General features: G+C 43.4%; 2 protein-coding genes across 6 annotated transcripts in view; both read right to left on the minus strand.

The window, feature by feature from the left end:
- LOC124276687 (tubulin alpha-1 chain-like) overlaps window positions 1–20,180 on the minus strand; it is a 104,593-nt gene that overhangs the window by 76,700 nt on the left and 7,713 nt on the right. The window contains exons 1-3 of one of the 5 annotated variants that reach the window (XM_046712334.1): window positions 7,170–7,322; window positions 5,328–5,550; window positions 3,616–5,026 (exon numbers count right to left, since the gene is read on the minus strand). The exons of 1 other annotated variant lie outside the window; for it this stretch is intronic. In XM_046712334.1, the coding sequence (XP_046568290.1) occupies window positions 3,900–5,026; window positions 5,328–5,550; window positions 7,170–7,172 (1,353 nt within the window). In that variant the 5' untranslated portion in view covers window positions 7,173–7,322 and the 3' untranslated portion in view covers window positions 3,616–3,899. Of the gene's footprint in view, window positions 1–3,615; window positions 5,027–5,327; window positions 5,551–7,169; window positions 7,339–20,180 lie in introns of those variants that run through there. 3 more of the 5 variants (XM_046712335.1, XM_046712333.1, XM_046712331.1) reach the window with 3 other exon arrangements.
- Window positions 10,271–13,475, minus strand: LOC124276690 (tubulin alpha-1A chain-like). The gene is made up of 3 exons (XM_046712338.1): window positions 13,458–13,475; window positions 11,731–11,953; window positions 10,271–11,417 (listed from the first exon to the last, which is right to left on the minus strand). Exons 1-3 carry the CDS (start codon window positions 13,458–13,460, stop codon window positions 10,288–10,290), a joined length of 1,356 nt encoding a protein of 451 aa, XP_046568294.1. The 5' UTR covers window positions 13,461–13,475; the 3' UTR covers window positions 10,271–10,287.

Genomic DNA, 20,180 nt, shown 5'->3' on the forward strand with positions numbered 1-20,180 from the left:
ACCTCCTCACACATCACAACACAGACATCATCACACATCACCACACCGACCTCCTCACACAACACCACACCGACCTCCCCACACATCACCACACCGACGTCCTCACACATCAACACACCGACCTCCCACACATTAACACACCTGACCCCTCAAACACCACCACACTGAACCCCATCCCTCAATCACCACTCACACTGACCCCCCCCTCAAACACCACCAAACTGACCCCCACCCCCTCAAACACCACCACACCTGACCTAATCCCTCTCAAACACCACCACACCGACCCTACCCCCTCAAACACCACCACACTGAACCCCATCCCTCAAACACCACCACACTGACCCCATCCCCCAAACACCACCACACTGACTCCCCCACCACCTCAAACACCACCACACTGAACCCCATCCCCTCAAACACCACTCAAACCGACTTCCCCATCCCCTCAAACACCACCACACACTGACCCCCACCACCTCAATCACCACCACACTGAACCCCATCCCCTCAAACACCACTCAAAAACTGACCCCCATCCCTCAAACACCACCACACCGACCCCATCCCCTCAAACACCACCACACCGAACCCCATCCCCCCCAAACACCACCACCACACTGACCCTAATCCCCTCAAACACCACCACCTCAAACACCACCACACACCACACAGACACACCCTCAATCACCACCACACCTGACCACACCCTCAAACACCACTCAAACTGACCCCTGCCCCTCAAACAAACACCACCACACCTGAACCAAACCACCTCAAACACCACCACACTGACCCTGAAACCCTTAATCACCACCACACTGACTCCCACCTCCTCAAACACCAGCACACTGGACCACACCCCTCAAACACCTCCACACTGAACCCCATCCCTCAATCACCACCACACTGACCCCTACCCCTCAAACACACCACCACACTGACCCCCTGACGCCTCAAACACCACCACACTGAACCCCATCCCTCAATCACCACCTGAACCCCATCCCTCAAACACCATCACACCGAACCCCACCCCTAAAACACACCACCACACTGAACCCCATCCCTCAATCACCACCATACCGACCACCACCCTCAAACACCACCACACCGACTCCCATCCCCCTCAAACACCACCTACTCACACACACCTGACCTACTCACACATCAACACACCGGACCTCCCCCCACACATCACCTCACACACTGACTCCTCCCCCACACATCAACACACCGACCTCCTCACACATCACCACACCGACCTCCTCCTCACACATCAACACACCGACCGATCACATCACCACACACGACCTCCCCACACATCACCACATCACCACACTGACCTCACCACCACCTCCCCACACCACCACACCGACCCTCCTCCCACACATCACCACACCGACCTCCTCTCACACATCAACACACCGACCTCCTCACACACCACCACACCGACCTCCCCACACATCACACACTCACAACACACCACACCGGAACTCCCTCACACATCACATGTAACCACACTGATCCACGGTATCACCAGTTAACCACACACCACACCCCATCACCTCACACACCACACACATGAACCTCTTCACACACCAGTTACTGAAACACCGACCCCCTCACCACACCACCACACTGATTCTCATCACATCACCACACTGAACACTAACAACATCACCTCACATACCCATACATCAAATCATCACTCAGTTGAAACACCAACCCCCACACTCACAACCCCACATCAACGGTATCACTTCAGTTACCGAAACACCAACCCCTATCACCTCACATACCGATACATTAAATCTCATCACTTCAGTTACCGAAACACCAACCCCCAACACCTCACATACCGATACATCAATTCTCATCACTTCAGTTACCGAAACACCAACCCCCATCACCTCACATACCCATACATCAAATCTCATCACTTCAGTTACCGAAACACCAACCCCCATCACCTCACATACCCATACATCAAATCTCATCACTTCAGTTACCAGCGGGTCCCATCTTAAACTAAGGCGTTACCTCTGCTGGAAAGAAAGAACCCTACGTCTGGAAGCATAATGTATATTTTATATGACCACATTGTACATCACAATGTTCCTAAAACTCGTCGAATATTTCCCGGTGAATTCCAGATCCCTACATACCCAGCCATGCTATGGAAAAAACTTGTCAAACTTTTGTAAGGTTGGATTTCTATTCAGCAAAGTATTATTTCTGTAAAATAGTGTATGTTGTAAAATAGTGTATGTTGTAAAATACATTGTAGTGTACGAAATGACAGTTGGAGTTAAGGCAGAGGTAGCAGATCATTACCTGCAGTGAGACACTACGGTCACCGGGCAACTAAGTCACACATCGATTCAACTGGGTGCTGAAGTCGACCTAAAACAACAAGGAGGCTTTCACTGTAGATGCAGTGTTTACCATCCTGGAAATGTGCGCTGTTTGTAACCATCGATCTCTTACAAAACGTTGGCTTGACACACCTCAATTTCAATAGAAACCCAGCTTCCCGAGCTTCAAAATAGCTTACATAATTTATTTATTCGATTTTCATGTATAACTCTTGTCTCGCTCTCAACATTTCATATGTATGGCAGTATCTCCAGGAAGTATGTTCAAGAGACTTTGCAATGGTAGCTTGGACAGAATAATGTGCTGGCAATTTAATGGCGGACAATAATGACTAAAAGGCAGTTGAAGGCATTCCAGATCCTTTTTGTGTGTGTGTGTGTAATTTAAATTTTATTTTTCTGAATCCCTGTTACAGTCAAGACTAAGCTAGTGCCAATTAACATATTCCGAATTGCCGTGCATATTAATTTCAAGACTCTGATCTTTCCTACAACGTACAAGAATCTTCTGGTGATCGGTTCCTATCTCAGATTCGTTTCGGTAATGATCCCTGGTGTATCATTAACATAGCGTGCTTCTTGAAGTTTGGAAGTACTGCTTACAGCCCGGGTCAAAAACAAGTCACACTCTCGCTCACCGAGCCTGGTTACGTTGAGTTTTCGTCATATAACTGAAATGCTGTTCACAGCTCTCTTTCACTCACACCCACCGAGATGATTGGAAGATGGACTAAGCTGTCTGATTATAATAGCCAATGTCTAACCACTGAAGATATTTGGTAAAACAAAATCACAGCTATATTATAATGTTAATAATTGCGACAACCCAGTGGTTGTTTGATTTATCGGCAGCACACCAGGCTTTTGTCACTGATAGATGTCCTTCCTTCCACATTAAGATAAATGCTGTGATATAAATGACGCCATGTTGCAGATGGTGTCGTGCGACAGTAGACTCTAAAACAATCTCCTCTGGCTTGAGAATAGCTAGTGAGTGAGTTTAGTTTTACGTCGCTTTTAGCAACATTCTAGCAATATCACGGCGGGGGACACCAGAAATGGGCTTTACATATTGTACCCATGTGGGTAATCGAACCCGGGTCTTCGGCATGACGAGCGAACGCTTTAACCACTAGGCTACACCACCGCACCGAATAGCTAATACAATAGAGTCTACTTAATCCAGATGTGGAGAAATAGTATGTATGTTGATAGAAAGCAAAACAAATGGAGGGCGTAGATGACAGCCGTAATTTATTCAGTTGAATACTTTAAATCAACACTGGCCTTCATGAAATAACAACGGTACGAAAGTCCGTATTCTGACAAGAAGAGAGATACAAACCAATTGTGTGTTTAACTGTTTAACTGTTTAAGTGCATCAAGTATTGACAGATAAATAGGTGACCTTTCACTGGAGTTTAATGCTAGAAATCACAGTTGCCTGGAATAAAGTTATCATTGGGGAAGATACATTCAGCAGGAAAGGAAACAGACGTGCCTATTAACATGGTTCCATGTTTAGTATTCCTCCCCTTCCTCCTCGTCGTCCTGAGTGGAATCAAATCCAACCTCCTCGTAGTCCTTCTCCAGAGCAGCCAAGTCCTCACGGGCCTCGGAGAACTCTCCTTCCTCCATACCCTCACCCACGTACCAGTGGACGAAGGCTCGCTTAGCGTACATCAGGTCAAACTTGTGGTCAAGACGAGCCCAGGCCTCGGCGATAGCGGTGGTGTTTGCCAACATGCAGACGGCTCTCTGGACCTTGGCCAGGTCACCACCGGGGACAACTGTTGGTGGCTGGTAGTTGATGCCGACCTTGAAACCAGTAGGACACCAGTCGACGAACTGGATGGTTCTCTTGGTCTTGATGGTGGCGATGGCAGCGTTGATATCTTTTGGAACTACGTCACCACGGTAAAGCATGCAACAGGCCATGTATTTGCCATGACGGGGATCGCATTTCACCAATTGGTTAGCAGGCTCGAATGAAGCGTTGGTGATCTCGGACACAGAGAGCTGCTCGTGGTAGGCTTTCTCCGCAGAAATGACTGGGGCATAGGTAGCCAGAGGGAAGTGGATACGTGGGTAGGGCACCAAGTTGGTCTGGAACTCGGTCAGATCCACGTTCAGGGCACCGTCGAATCGGAGAGAGGCCGTGATGGAACTGACAATCTGACCAATCAGACGGTTCAGATTGGTGTACGTTGGACGTTCAATGTCAAGGTTACGTCTGCAAATATCGTAGATAGCCTCGTTGTCGACCATGAAGGCCACATCGGAGTGTTCCAGGGTTGTGTGGGTGGTCAGGATGGAGTTGTAGGGTTCTACCACGGCGGTAGACACCTGAGGAGCGGGATAGATGGCAAACTCTAGCTTCGATTTCTTGCCGTAGTCAACGCTAAGACGCTCAAGAAGTAGTGAAGCGAAGCCGGAGCCTGTGCCGCCACCGAAGCTGTGGAAGATGAGGAAGCCCTGGAGTCCAGTGCACTGGTCAGCCAACTTCCTGGTACGATCAAGGACAAGGTCAATAAGCTCCTTGCCCACGGTGTAGTGGCCACGGGCGTAGTTGTTGGCGGCGTCCTCCTTGCCGGTGATGAGCTGCTCGGGGTGGAACAGCTGGCGGTAGGTGCCGGTACGGACCTCATCTGTGGAACAGAAATGGACCTTCAGGATATGTCCTGACACCAAGATGATTCTTCTTCTTGTCAAGATTATATTAAAGATTAATCATCTACGTCTAAAGCACAGAATATTTCTTTAAAAGAAAGGATATTTAAAGAGATTACAACCCTCAATTACATCAAGTCTATAAATGCCTAAGACTTGGTACACACGTAAGATAGTTCGCAATGACTTAAGCAATTCTGAGAGACTTGTAAAGCAAAGAAGATATGACTGTAATGAAATCAACAAAGTCTATAAATCACCCTTCACCATGTCACCTACCGACAACTGTAGGTTCAAGGTCGACGAAGACGGCCCTGGGGACGTGTTTCCCTGCTCCAGTCTCGCTGAAGAAGGTGTTGAAGGAGTCGTCCCCACCCCCGAGGGTCTTGTCCGAGGGCATCTGACCATCAGGCTGGATACCATGCTCCAGGCAATACAACTCCCAGCATGCATTGCCCATCTGACATCCGGCCTGGCCGACGTGGATAGAGATACATTCCCTCTGTTAATAATAAATAAGGTTGACTATAACACCTTGCATGAAAACAGGTTTGTAGAGCAGGTATGCTATTTTTCCTATTGCATCAAGATATATTTAGAGGTGTAACGTCGAAAGATCAGGTACAGGAGTTCCACTCTTCAGCAAATGTCTGCCACATTCACAGCTGTTTTCCCCCTACACCAATTGGAATTTGTTTCTGAGGATATTCTGAGGCATTCTTCTCTATTGCCTTCGTATAGTTACAGGCACGTTTTACTTCAAAGGAAAAAGACTCATCCATACAGCATCAGATTATGGAACTCTTTGACGGAACGATGAATTCATGCTCAACTGCTTACAATTAAAATGAGAACTGTTAAATGAATTTTGAGTTACACATGTTTTTCAGTATTTCAGTGCGGCGTAAAACTCAACTCACTCACTCATGTGTCGGAACTTACTCTAACATCACAATATTGAATATTGAATGCTTGAATATTGTGATGAAAGAGTCAACGACCATGCGTTTTGACTTTAAAATCGATCTGTATTTTCAAAGAATAAGTATCGATGTTCATTTCAGTTATGGCTGTATAATTGATTATCCGATCTGAAGTGATGACTGTTCAATACGACAATTCCACGCATATCGATATCTTCCATGATCTCACATCATCTTAAAAAGTGTCAGTGATGACGTCACGGACAAATGACTATCTGGTTCAATTACTTTGTCGATGTAAACATTAGACTACGGTTGTCATGGTAGCCTCACGGGAGACTGCACACCGCGTGGTGCATCCACGAGGATGACGCAGACAATGGACGAACGTTCATGACAACGCCCGGAGCTTTCTACACGAAGTTATCCGGTTCATCTATTCCCCACATAGGTACAGTGTGTGAAGTCCATTTCTGGTGTCCCCGCCCTGATATTGCTGGAATATTGGCGTAAAACCATACTCACTCACTCACTCAGTTTAAATATTCTAGGCACACCACTAGGGCCTAGTTTGAATACACTCACCGACAACGGGAACCTTCCTTTACGTAAGCCTGACAATACTCTCCAAAACACCTCTATACCTCAGATTGTTGAATGCCATCTAGATTATAATGCTTAACATATTTCATTCTTCTGTAGCCTTGGAGATATGTTTGATCGCACAATTAATATAATGCAAAATCGAACTATTTAGACTGGATTTAGAGTTAGGTTGTCAACTGTATACGACACTCCCACGTCAGAAGTACCTGCAACCGAGCGTCTAAAGCTATACTCAGAATGATGAGTGAGTGAGTGAGTTTAGTTTTACGCCGCACTCAGCAATATTCCAGCTATATGGCGGCGGTCTGTAAATAATCGAGTCTGGACAAGACAATCCAGTGATCAACAGCATGAGCATCGATCTGCGCAATTGGGAACCGATGACATGTGTCAACCAAGTCAGCGAGCCTGACCACCCGATCCCGTTATGACAAGCATAGTCGCCTTTTGTGGCAAGCATGGGTTGCTGAAGACCTATTCTACCCCGGATCTTCACAGGTCTCAGAATGATGCACCCGAAACACTTCTACATCTGTATCAGCAACTGTGGCACCATGTAGTGTTACTGACTTAACCAGAACATTGTACTTACCATGTTGAGCTTACAGTTGTACCTGACCTGTCAAAGACGAACTCGCTGAAACCTTTCCGATGGAGACCGGCGAGACGAATGAAACTGTGACAGCAGCGGTGATCAATTGTACCGGACTCGTTGCCAAGACAGTCGCGAGACAATTGTCACTATCAACATTTCGTCCCCAGCATTTTAATAATTTAAAACCACTTGAGCCTCGTGCATTGTTTCTTCATTTAACCACTGAATCGTGACGTCTTGTTTGGTTGATAATGCCGGCTGCGTCAGTTTATTTGTCAGCCTTTACTTTGTTAAAGTTTAGTTGTCAGGGAAAGATGATTATGTAGGTCGGGTGGTAAAGATCGATGTTTTAAATACATTGGCTGCTTTGTATCTACAGTTGTCCTAGTTGCTCTGTTGACAGAACTATTCCTATAACTGGGATGTCCTTCAGTGCAAATTGCCAATTGATACCAGCATAGATGGACAATGAGTCAATTGATTGTTCAGCACGAGGAAGATGAAGGCTAACACGGGATGATAAGTCTCCAAGTGATAAGCACTAGACATCACTAATGATAGCACGGGCAAATGTCTGTGTGGTTGAATGAGCATGCCATTGTCAATATAAACAGTGGTTGCCATGGCAGCTAAACGGATATCGCCGAACGCTCTGCATGAACGTTGATATTTGTACACACACTATGTATGTGGGACTACAGGTCAGCTTAACACACCTTCACTATCAGCGATAATATGGCCATTAGTTCCATTATAGAGTCTGAATGGTCGTTGTGTTACAACTACTCATTGCTCCCATTGGGTGTGAGTGTATTCCCTGAGCATGTTTCCTCAATAAACAAACCATGGTCCTCCAACAGTTAACAGTGACTCCCTCTGGGTGACTGGTTCTCCCACAGTTTATGGTGACTGTCTGTGGGTGACTGGTTCTCCCACAGTTTATGGTGACTGTCTGTGGGTGACTGGTTCTCCCACAGTTTATGGTGACTGTCTGTGAGTGACTGGTTCTCCCACAGTTTATGGTGACTGTCTGTGGGTGACTGGTTCTCCCACAGTTTATGGTGACTGTCTGTGAGTGACTGGTTCTCCACAGTTTGACTGGTTCTCCCAAACTTTACGGTGGTCCAACAGTTTATGGTGACTGTCTGTGGGTGACTGGTTCTCCCACAGTTTATGGTGACTGTCTGTGGGTGACTGGTTCTCCAACAGTTTATGGTGACTGTCTGTGAGTGACTGGTTCTCCAACAGTTTATGGTGACTGTCTCCAACAGTTTATGGTAACTTTCTGTGAATGACTGGTGACTGGTTCTCCACAGTTTATGTTTATGGTGACTGTCTGTGGGTGACTGGTTCTCTGGTTCCACAGTTTATGGTGACTGTCTGTGAGTGACTGGTTCTCCAACAGTTTATGGTGACTGTCTGTGAGTGACTGGTTCTCCAACAGTTTATGGTGACTGTCTGTGGGTGACTGGTTCTCCCACAGTTTATGGTAACTTTCTGTGAATGACTGGTTCTCCCACAGTTTATGGTGACTGTCTGTGGGTGACTGGTTCTCCCAAACTTTACGGTGAGTTGCGAATGGTTCTCCAACAGTTTACAGTGACTGTCTGTGGGTGACTGGTTCTCCAACAGTTTATGGTGACTGTCTGTGTGCGAATGGTTCTCCCACAGTTTACGGTGACTGTCTGTGGGTGACTGGTTCTCCAACAGTTTATGGTGACTGTCTGTGGGTGACTGGTTCTCCCACAGTTTATGGTGACTGTCTGTGAGTGACTGGTTCTCCAACAGTTTACAGTGACTGTCTCTGGGTGACTGGTTCTCCAACAGTTTATGGTAACTTTCTGTGAATGACTGGTTCTCCCAAACTTTTACGGTGTGACTGGTTCTCTGTGTGACTGTCTCTGGGTGACTGGTTCTCCAACAGTTTATGGTGACTGTCTGTGAGTGACTGGTTCTCCCACACTTTACGGTGACTGTCTGTGAGTGACTGGTTCTCCAACAGTTTACGGTGACTGTCTCTGGGTGACTAGTTCTCCGACAGTTTATGGTGACTGTCTGTGAATTACTGGTTCTCCCAAACTTAACGGTGACTCTCTGTGTGCGAATGGTTCTCCAACAGTTTACAGTGACTGTCTCTGGGTGACTAGTTCTCCGACTGTTTATGGTGACTATCTGTGAGTGACTGGTTCTCCAACAGTTTAGGGTGACTGTCTTTGGGTGACTGGTTCTCCCACAGTTTACGGTGACTGTCTGTGGGTGACTGGTTCTCCGACAGTTTATGGTGACTGTCTTTGGGTGACTGGTTCTCCCACAGTTAATTGTGACTGTCTGTGGGTGACTGGTTCTCCAACAGTTTACAGTGACTGTCTGTGGGTGACTGGTTCTCCAACAGTTTACGGTGACTGTCTGTGGGTGACTGGTTCTCCAACAGTTTACAGTGACTGTCTGTGGGTGACTGGTTCTCCCAGCATCTGGTATTAGATATCTTTTCTCCAGCAGTAAGCTAAGATGCCGTGACTCCAAAACAATCAGCTGTGGTATGTAGATAGCTAGTACTACAGAGTCTCCAGATGTGGAGAAATAATAGAAAAACTCGTCACAAGTACCACCATCTTGGCCTCTTTATGTTGATGGAAAGCAAAACAAATGGGGGAAGTAGATGACAGGCGTAATTTATTCAGTTAAATACTTTAAATCAACATTGGCCTTCATTAAATCACAAAGGTACGAAAGTCCGTCAGACGAGAAAAGAGATACACGCAAATTTGCTTGTAAAAACAAACAGATAAAGTGAGTGAGTGAGTGAGTGTGGTTTTACGTCGCTTTTAGCAATGTTCCAGCAATATCACGGCCGAAGACACCAGAATTGGGCTTCTCACACTCTACCCATGTGAGGAACTGAACCCGGATCTTCGGCGTAACGAGCGAACGTTTTAACCACTAGGCTACTCGACCGCCCCAAACAGATAAAGTAGTCCATGTGTAAGTACATCAAGGGTAGATGTTTCACTGGACTATAATGCTAGAAATCACAGTTGCCTGGGAAAAAAATTCTTTGCGAAAGAATATCCTACATTCATCAGGAAAGGAAACTATAACGGCCCTGGTTTCATTTCTAGTATTCATCTCCTCCCTCCTCACCCTCGTCATCAACAGAGTCGACTCCAACCTCCTCGTAGTCCTTCTCCAGAGCAGCCATGTCCTCACGGGCCTCGGAGAACTCTCCCTCCTCCATACCCTCACCCACGTACCAGTGGACGAAAGCTCGCTTGGCGTACATCAGATCGAACTTGTGGTCAAGACGAGCCCAGGCCTCGGCGATAGCGGTGGTGTTGCTCAACATGCAGACGGCTCTCTGGACCTTGGCCAGGTCACCACCGGGGACAACTGTTGGTGGCTGGTAGTTGATGCCGATCTTGAAACCAGTGGGACACCAGTCGACGAACTGGATGGTTCTCTTGGTCTTGATGGTGGCGATGGCAGCGTTAACGTCCTTTGGGACGACATCACCACGGTAAAGCAGACAACAGGCCATGTATTTGCCGTGACGGGGATCGCATTTCACCAATTGATTAGCGGGCTCGAAACAAGAGTTGGTTATTTCAGCTACAGTCAGCTGCTCGTGGTAGGCCTTCTCTGCCGAAATGATTGGTGCATAGGTAGCCAGAGGGAAGTGGATACGTGGGTAGGGCACCAAGTTGGTCTGGAACTCGGTCAGATCCACGTTCAGGGCACCATCAAATCGGAGAGAGGCAGTGATGGAGCTGACAATCTGACCAATCAGACGGTTCAGATTGGTGTACGTTGGACGTTCAATATCAAGGTTACGTCTGCAAATATCGTAAATAGCCTCGTTGTCGACCATAAAGGCCACATCGGAGTGTTCCAGGGTTGTGTGGGTGGTCAGGATGGAGTTGTAGGGTTCTACCACGGCGGTAGACACCTGAGGAGCTGGATAGATGGCAAACTCTAGTTTCGATTTCTTCCCGTAGTCAACGCTAAGACGCTCAAGAAGTAGTGAAGTGAAGCCGGAGCCTGTGCCGCCACCGAAGCTGTGGAAGATGAGGAAGCCCTGGAGTCCAGTGCACTGGTCAGCCAACTTCCTGATACGGTCAAGGACAAGGTCGACGATCTCCTTGCCCACGGTGTAGTGGCCACGAGCGTAGTTGTTGGCGGCGTCCTCCTTGCCGGTGACAAGCTGCTCGGGGTGGAACAGCTGGCGGTAGGTGCCGGTACGGACCTCATCTGTTGAACAGAAATGGACCTTCAGGATATGTCCTGACACCAAGATGATTCTTCTTCTTGTCAAGATTATAATGAATATTATCATCTTCGTCTAAAAAACGTGATATTTCTTTCTTTAAAAGTAAGGATTTTTAAAGATATTAAAAACTCATGGGTTATTTCTAAATGCCTGTGGTACACACGTAAGATGGTTGGCAATGTCTTAAACACTTCTGAATTAAATGACCAAGTAAGAGACCATGTAAAGCAATGAAGATAAGACTTGGAATGAAATCAACAAAGTCTATAAATCACCCTTCACCATGTCACCTACCGACAACAGTAGGTTCAAGGTCGACGAAGACGGCCCTAGGGACGTGTTTCCCTGCTCCAGTCTCGCTGAAGAAGGTGTTGAAGGAGTCGTCCCCACCCCCGAGGGTCTTGTCCGAGGGCATCTGACCATCAGGCTGGATGCCATGCTCCAGGCAATACAACTCCCAGCATGCATTGCCCATCTGACATCCGGCCTGGCCGACGTGGACTGAGATACATTCCCTCTGCAAATAATAAATAAGGTTGAATATAACACTTTGCATGAAAAAAGGTTTGCGGTGGTTATTTTTCCTACTGTATCCAGAGATACTTGGAGGGGTTGTGCATGTGTGTAACGTCGAAACGTCGAATCTACAGGAGTTCCCCTCTTCAGCAAATGCATGCCACATTCACAGCTGTTTTCCCCCTTTACACCAAATGGAATTTGTTTCTGAGGATAGTCAAAAGCATTCTTCTCTACTGATTTCGTATAGTTAGATGTACGTTTGACATCAATGGAAAAAGACTCATCCATACAGCATAAGATATTGTGAAACTCTTTGACGGAACGTCGAATTCATGCTCATCTGCTTATAAGGAAAATGAGAACTGTTGAATGAATTTTGAGTTAAACATATTTTTTAGCCTTCAGTATTTCAGTATTTGTGACTCATGTGAAGGGACCGCCGCCTTATAGCTGGAATATTGCTGAGTGTGGCGTAAAACTAAACTCACTCACTCACTCACTCATGTGTTTTACCTATTAAATCGATCGGAATTTGTAAAGAACAAATATCGATATTCATTTCAGTTATGGTTGTGTAATTGATTATCCGATCCGAAAGATGACTGTACCACACATATCGATATCTTCCTTGATCTCACATAATCTTAGAAAGCGTAAGTAATGACGTCACGGACAAATGACTCTCTGGTTCAATTACTTTGTCGATGTAAACATTCGACTACGGTTGTCATGGTAGCATCACGGGAGACTGCCCACCGTGTGGTGCATCCACGAGGATGACGCAGACAATGGACGAACGTTGATGACAACGCCCAGAGCATTCTACACGAAGTTTTTCTGTTCATCTATTCCCCACATAGGTACAGTGTGTGAAGCCCATTTCTGGTGTCCCCGCCCTGATATTGCTGGAGCATTGCTAAAAGTGGCGTAAAACCATACTCACTCACGTTCAAGGACGCACTCCATATTAGTATCACATAAACATTAACAGAACAATATTGAAAATATTTCAAGATAGATAGTGCCACTGACGCACAGCACATGTAATTCATTGTAGGCACACTGGAATATACAAAAATTATATCTGTCAGCATGTTGCTATCAGATATTCGGTTGTTTAACGCAGTTTTAATATTCACCCACAACGGGATCCCTTCCTTTACATAAGCCTGACAACACTCTACGCAACACATCTCCACATCATTAACCAGAATGATAACTATGACTATAAAATACTTATGGGAATACCTAACATATTTCATTCTTCTGTTATCTTGGAGATCTTTTTGATATAATGCTGAATCGAACTATTTTCATGAATGGATTTAGAGTTAGGTTGTCAACCGTGTGTGTGAATGGCAACAACACTTCCATGTCACAAGTACCAGCAAGCGAGCATCTAAAGTTATACTCTGAATGATGTACCCGAAAAACTTCTACATCTGTATCAGCAACTGTGGCGCCATGTAGTGTTACTGACTTAACCAGAACATTGTACTTACCATGTTGAGCTTACAGTTGTACCTGACCTGTCAAAGTCGAACTCGCTGAAACCTTTCCGATGGAGACCGGCGAGACGTATGAAACTGTGAAGACAGTGGTGATCAAGTGTAACGGACGGGTTGCCAAGACAGTCGCGAGACAATTGTCACTATCAACATTTCGTCTCCAGCATTTTAATAATTTAAAACCACTTGTGCCTCGTGCATCGTTTCTTCAGTCAACCACTGAATCGTGACGTCTTGTTTGGTTGACTGCGTCAGTTGATTTGTCAGCATTTACTTTGTTAAAGTTTAGTTGTTAGGGACAGATGATTATGTAGGTCGGGTGGTAAAGATCGATGTTTAAATACATTGGCTGCTTTGTATCTACAGTTGTCCTAGTTGCTCTGTTGACAGAACTATTCCTATAACTGGGATGTCCTTCTGTGCAAATTGCCAATTGATACCAGCATAGATGGACAATGAGTCAATTGATTGTTCAGCACAAGGAAGATGAAGGCTGAACAGACCAATTGTGCATTTAATGATAAAAGCATAAAACTTTGCACATCTATTGACTGATGCAAAGTGAACATTTTCAGATATGGAGGCACTCAAAATTATTTCATTTTGTGCCTGCGCAGAAGGTTTGTTTGTTGCTAACAAACAGAAATATTCCTGCTTCCTTCCTGTTATTTGGAAGCGGTCTGTAAATAATCGACTCTGGACCAGACAATCAAGTGATCGAGAGCATGAGCATCGTTCTACGCATCTGGAATATGATGGCATATGTCAACCAAGTCAGCGAGTCTGACCACTCGATCCTGTTGTCTAACCCGAATCTTCATGGGCCTTAAATTTGACATGAGCCTCCCACACACCCTCGAGTCACACAAACGAGTCTTCACACAAATAATCCATGGCAAGCCTACAGCAGAGTGGTACACTCAACAGACGGAACGTATGGTTTAGAGTTACTGCCAGTACTACAACTACTGCAGCTACTGTCTGTAACATATAATCCTTCCATGGCGATGTTTTGCAGCATGAGCAACATGAAGTATGATGTGAATATCTGTTTCCTGATGACTGCAAGGGACAAGTGAAGACATATTCATCATATGTTTTGACAGTACCAGGTTTCAACTTTTTAACAGCGACAGCTCCGTCAATAATCAGTGGTAACAGTTGGCTCTTCTGATATTGCTGTAACATATGGTTCTATATGTGCCAACAGGTCACGTTTTGTACCAGTGCGAAAGCATCCATTTTCTAATAGGGATGGTGTCTGCTTTTCATACTGATCAGAATCATCTAACTTTCCCAACGTGACTATCGCCTAATATACACTTTGATAAGAGTTCTACGTCACTGTTCAGTGTTTCCAGCTCTTCTTTACCCCTTCTACGGCTTTTTTAATCAGTCAAAGTTAAAATAAAAGGTACAAGACACATACTGTTACTCGGCTTTGTTCTGTCCACAAACTTTCCTTTGTAAAAGTCTCAAACTGCTCTATTCCCATGGGGCATATTTCCCCATGATGCGATGGTCCCGAGCAAAGTGGTGTATACATTTCAAATTGCAGTATGAGCACTACAATTTCCTGAAATGATTTAAAAGACGGCAGTACTTGACAAGGCAAGACACAGACGTTCTGAAAATACATGATGGCAAGCTATTGGCTTGCATGATGCATGGATGTCCTGTCGTAACATCGGTGCTGTAATCACATGGCTGATAGTCCGTTTATGAAGAATCTTCTGGCATATGAGGAACCACGTGACCACCGGGGAAGTAAAGTGTCGCCCAAGTCCTGGCAGACTGAGGAACACTACTGACCACGATTACCGGGTCATCGTCTGGCAAGACATCAGTATGATAAACCATTCCGAAGAACTGCATTGGGGAGTGGGAGTCTCTCAGACAATCGCAGGAGGCTGCGACGTCTGAGGGTACGTCTCGCGATCAGACGTCCCTTTCTCATAGATAGGAACAGGCAGAAACGCCTGGTGTGGTGCAAACTCCAAGAACTGCAGCTTGAGGAAATGGCGTGGGGTTCATTGGTCTCACGAAAATCGCTTTCTTCTACACGCTGCCCATGGCCGTTGTCACGTAAAGAGACGTCGTATCATCAGGAGATGATCTATGCAGCTGAACCCATCAGTGACGGTGTGGGACTACGTTTCGTAATGGATCTCATTATAGTACACAAGGACCAGTGTTTTCGACAGGAAGTACTGATACGGCCGTGGGGCCACATTTTGTTAACTTTGTCAACCGTCAGATATTCATGGATGACAACGCTAGGCCGTGTCGTACCGTCATCGCCCTTGCTAGAGAGCAATCCCATCGAGACATCACCATGGCCCGCAAGGAGCTCCAATATAAGCCTCATTGAACATCTTTCAGACTATGTTAGATGCCAAGCTCGAGCTGGACCTTATTCTGTTCAATGTGAAGAATTGAGGCATACACTGTATCCGGAATGTCAGAGGAATCAGATGCTGATAATACGAGGCTTGATTGGCAGTATGAGGAGGAGACTGGCAGGTGTTATAAGTCCAGGTGATGGCTACACTTGATACTGGTGTGGTCGCCTGTGGTGGTTCATCCAATCAGAACAACCATTGTCTAAATACTGTGCGATTTCTGAGTTGTCATGGTGACCATACTTTCCGGCATTGTTGATATTCATTGTTATGCTCTGTACGTGCTGATGTTCTTGGATGACAAACACAGTGGCATTAAACACAGGTTTTTAATGAGCCATTACTAAGGGAGGTAAGTACATACTTCCTGGATCCAAGGGAGATAACTAGCTACTTCCTGTTGGCTCGTGTCACTCAAGGCTTCAGGAGTTGTCTTCCATATGCCACTGGGGCCATAACATTACACTCATGTTTTTGTGTATTCTTCTCATATTGCAGTAATGTGTTACCACTGTTCAATTTCAGTTGTTGTTGTTTTAAATCATAGTAAAATGTGTTGCAGTTACCATTTTAATCAGTGTAATTTTGGTTTTCAAAGCATATGCACCAACATGTGTCTTCGTTTCGTACTCATCTTAAAGAAGTGGGGTTTTGCACGATTAATGCTTATGGATATATTTCATTATGGCCTTGAGCATGAAGTCCAAATTCAATATCGTAACTTGTCATTTGTAGTATAACTGCCACGGCGCCTGTAAGCGAAGACGATTAATGTGTCACCATGAGTTTTCAATTTCAAAAAACTATTTTATGAACATATCATAAATTATCACAATTATCACTGAATTGCAATAATTTAATTGTTGTTTGTATTTTTTGTTAAAATATTGAACAATAAAAGTGAGGTTTAGTTATGTTTACTGGAATAAAATAATGATAACATAATGACTGCTCCCTTGCGAAAGACACATCTGGATTATCTGCCACTCTTGCCCTTGAGTCAAATAACTTAAAGATTTTATTGTTTAAAATATCCAAAAACTTATGAATTAATGTCCTGAAGTTCTTTTGCAAAATAGTAGGTGCATTTTCAGTCAGTATTGATAAGATGAAACCATAGCATACGTAGCTTTTTTCATGGAACTCGAACAGCTGTCTGCTACCTGCCATTGTGGATGGAAGGAGCATTTATATTTGTGGGATGTGTATAAATAATGTAAATTAACTATTTCTCTTCTTTTCCTGTACCTGTGACTCGAACTCAGAAGTTCTTATCTGTGGGGGCTTGAACGCCAGAGTTGCTCTTGGTAACAGCGCACCAGAGACATTTGACACTGAACGACTAGACAGAAGTGCCTTCCCGGATGAAGACCCTGTGCTACTTGGACAGAGACACTCATGCGATAATGTTATGAAAACGTTTGGTCGTATGCTTTTAGACGTATGTTTTGATCACAATCTGTACCTATTCAATGAAAGAACAAATGGAGATTTTGATGGCAATTTCACTTATATTTCAAACCAAGGATGCAGTGTAATTGATTATTTCATTAATTCTTTTGATTTACATCAATCTGTAAATACATGCATATTGATACTCGTGTAGAGTCGAAGCATATGCTAGTGAGTTTACATTTGTATGAAAAAAACTCTTGGAAACAAACATAACTTCATTAATTCATTCTATAATCATAACTGTAAATCTGCTAAAAGAGAAGCAAGACGTTCTTGGAGAAGATTCAGAAAACATAAATCAAACGAAACAAGAAGCATGTATTGCAAACTAAGGAATGAGTATAAACATTTATGTAGAAAGTCCAAGGCCATGTTTAAGCTCAAAAGGAGAAACAGATGAAATGCAGCTTTATCGGACCAACAATCATTTTGGAAAGAGGTCCGATCCATCTCTGGAGGAAATAGGACACAACCTCAGATCAATAAAGACATATGGCTTGAACATTTCAACACGGTTTTTAATGGAACTGTGCCCAGTGATGCAGTAACTTGGGAATGTCAAGATGTTAAGGATTGTGTTGATGATATTGATGCAACTATTCTTGAATGCGATTTCACTGATTCAGAAATTATATTAGACTTAGATCATTTAAAAAAAGGTGAATCTCCAGGTAATGACTGTATAATTGTAGAAATGCTTACATGTTCTACACATATTATTTTACCATTTCTTAGAAAACATTTTAATATATTGTTTCAAAAAGGTGTTTTCCCTGAAAACTGGACTAAAGCAATTATAATTCCTATACATAAAAATGGTGAACGAGATAATCCCGATAATTACAGAGGGATTTCCCTTTTAAGTGTACTCAGCAAAATATATACACGGATTCTTCATACCAGACTTACAACTTGGGCTACGATAAGAGATAAAATACCTGAATTTCAAGCCGGTTTTAGAAAAGAGAATTCTACAACTGATCACGTTTTCACCTTAAATGCAATAATTCAGAAATGCTTATCAAGAAAAAATAAAAAATTATATGTCGCCTTCGTAGATTTAAGGAAAGCTTTCGATTCTGTATCACGATATAAACTTTGGTATTGTCTTCAAAACTCTGGATCAAATGGCAAAATGCTAGCTGCAATAAAAAGTATATATGTATCCGTTAAAGCTTGTGTAAGATGCAACGATAATGTTCACACAGATTTTTTTTATTGACCAGTCGGTCTAAGACAAGGGTGTATTTTAAGTCCACTTCTTTTTTCCTTTTTATTGGTGAACTGTGTACTGATATTGTAGAAAGTGGTAAATTTGGTGTACAGCTGTTTCCTGATTTTTTAGAGATATTGCTACTACTTTTTGCAGATGACGTCATTCTCATATCTGACGTAGCTTCGGGACTACAAAAAACAATTGAATATTTTAGAATCATATTCTGATAAATGGGGACTTAAGTCAACCTCGATAAAACCAATATTGCTGTTTTTAGAAGGGGTGGGCGATTATCAGCTAAAGAAAAATGGTATTATAAAGACTCTATTATTGATGTTGTGAATTCATATAGATATCTTGGTATTATATTTACATCCACGTTTAAAATGAATAAATGTACAGACGATCTAGCACTGACGGGAAAAAGAGCATTATTACAAATATTATATAACTTAAGAAAGATTGATGTGACTGATCGTAAGGTATTCTTTAAAATATTTGATTCACAAATTCAACCAATTTTACTTTATGGTGCGGAAGTATGGGGGGTTAGCCGCTATGAGAATATTGAAAAAGTTCATTTGCTTGCATGTAAGAAATTTCTAAAGGTAGGATTACAAACGCCTAATGTTATAGTATATGGCGAATGTGGACGATATCCTTTGTATATAAATGCCTTATGTCGAGTTATTAAATATTGGTTAAAACTTACAGAAATGCACTCTGGTAGAATACCCCAAAAATCATATGACATGTCAGTATATTTAGATAACATTAGGCAAAATAATCATGCTTCTCATATTCGTAATATATACTTTTTTCACGTGGATTTGGCTTTGTATGGTTAACACAAAGTGTAGGCAATAAAGTTGATTTTCTTAGATGTTTTAAAGATGTATGTGTAAATATGTTTTACAAATTTTGGCACTGTACTCTCAACAAAAGTTCACGCTACAATTTGTAAAGAGAATTTAAGAGTTTACTAGAACCTGAAAAATATTTAAGCGTCATACATATAAACAAATATCGTAATATTCTTATAAAGTTCCGAGCAGGCCTATTACGATTAAAAATAAATGAAGGAAGGTGGTTAAATATTGATGTATCTGTACGCACTTGTCCTGTTTGTAAATTCGGTAAAGAGGATGAATTCCATTTTCTTTTAGTATGCAAATATTATTCTAAAGAAAAATTACGTTGTTTTCTGTATGTTTACAACCGAATTCCAAATATATTTATATTCAAAAGCCTGTTAACGTCCGCTTCAAATGAAGCATTATTAAATTTATGCAAATCCATATATACTGCTTATAAAAACTCTTAATTGTTTTACATCGTGTTTCCAATATATTTTGATTGTATATATGTTATATGTATATGGGCCGGTGGCCTTCATGCACAATGAAGATTTTTGACCTTTAAACCGTGCAAGTCAAAACATTGATTACACAACAGTCTCGTTTCCTGCTGGCTTAGCTCCGTCCTATTGCGCAAGTTAGTACAATAACCAGTCCAGAATTCATTCAACTGGATACATAAATATTTATCAGTATTATTTGATACATGTATATTGCAACACTGCACTTCATCTAAGCCTTGCAAACACGTTGTGCAGCGTGCTTTGTCGTGCAGCGTCCTCTGAAA

The sequence above is a fragment of the Haliotis rubra genome, unplaced genomic scaffold, assembly GCF_003918875.1.
Source record: "Haliotis rubra isolate DU_JTF1 unplaced genomic scaffold, ASM391887v1 Scf211, whole genome shotgun sequence".
Taxonomy (NCBI): Eukaryota; Metazoa; Mollusca; class Gastropoda; order Lepetellida; family Haliotidae; genus Haliotis; species Haliotis rubra.

What these genes read in the sequence shown, in the direction of transcription:
- LOC124276690 (XM_046712338.1), bottom strand. An exon ending in CCTTGAACCTACTGTTGTCG is followed by an intron (nt 11,418 to 11,730) that starts GTAGGTGACATG and finishes TCTGTTCAACAG; the next exon opens with ATGAGGTCCGTACCGGCACC.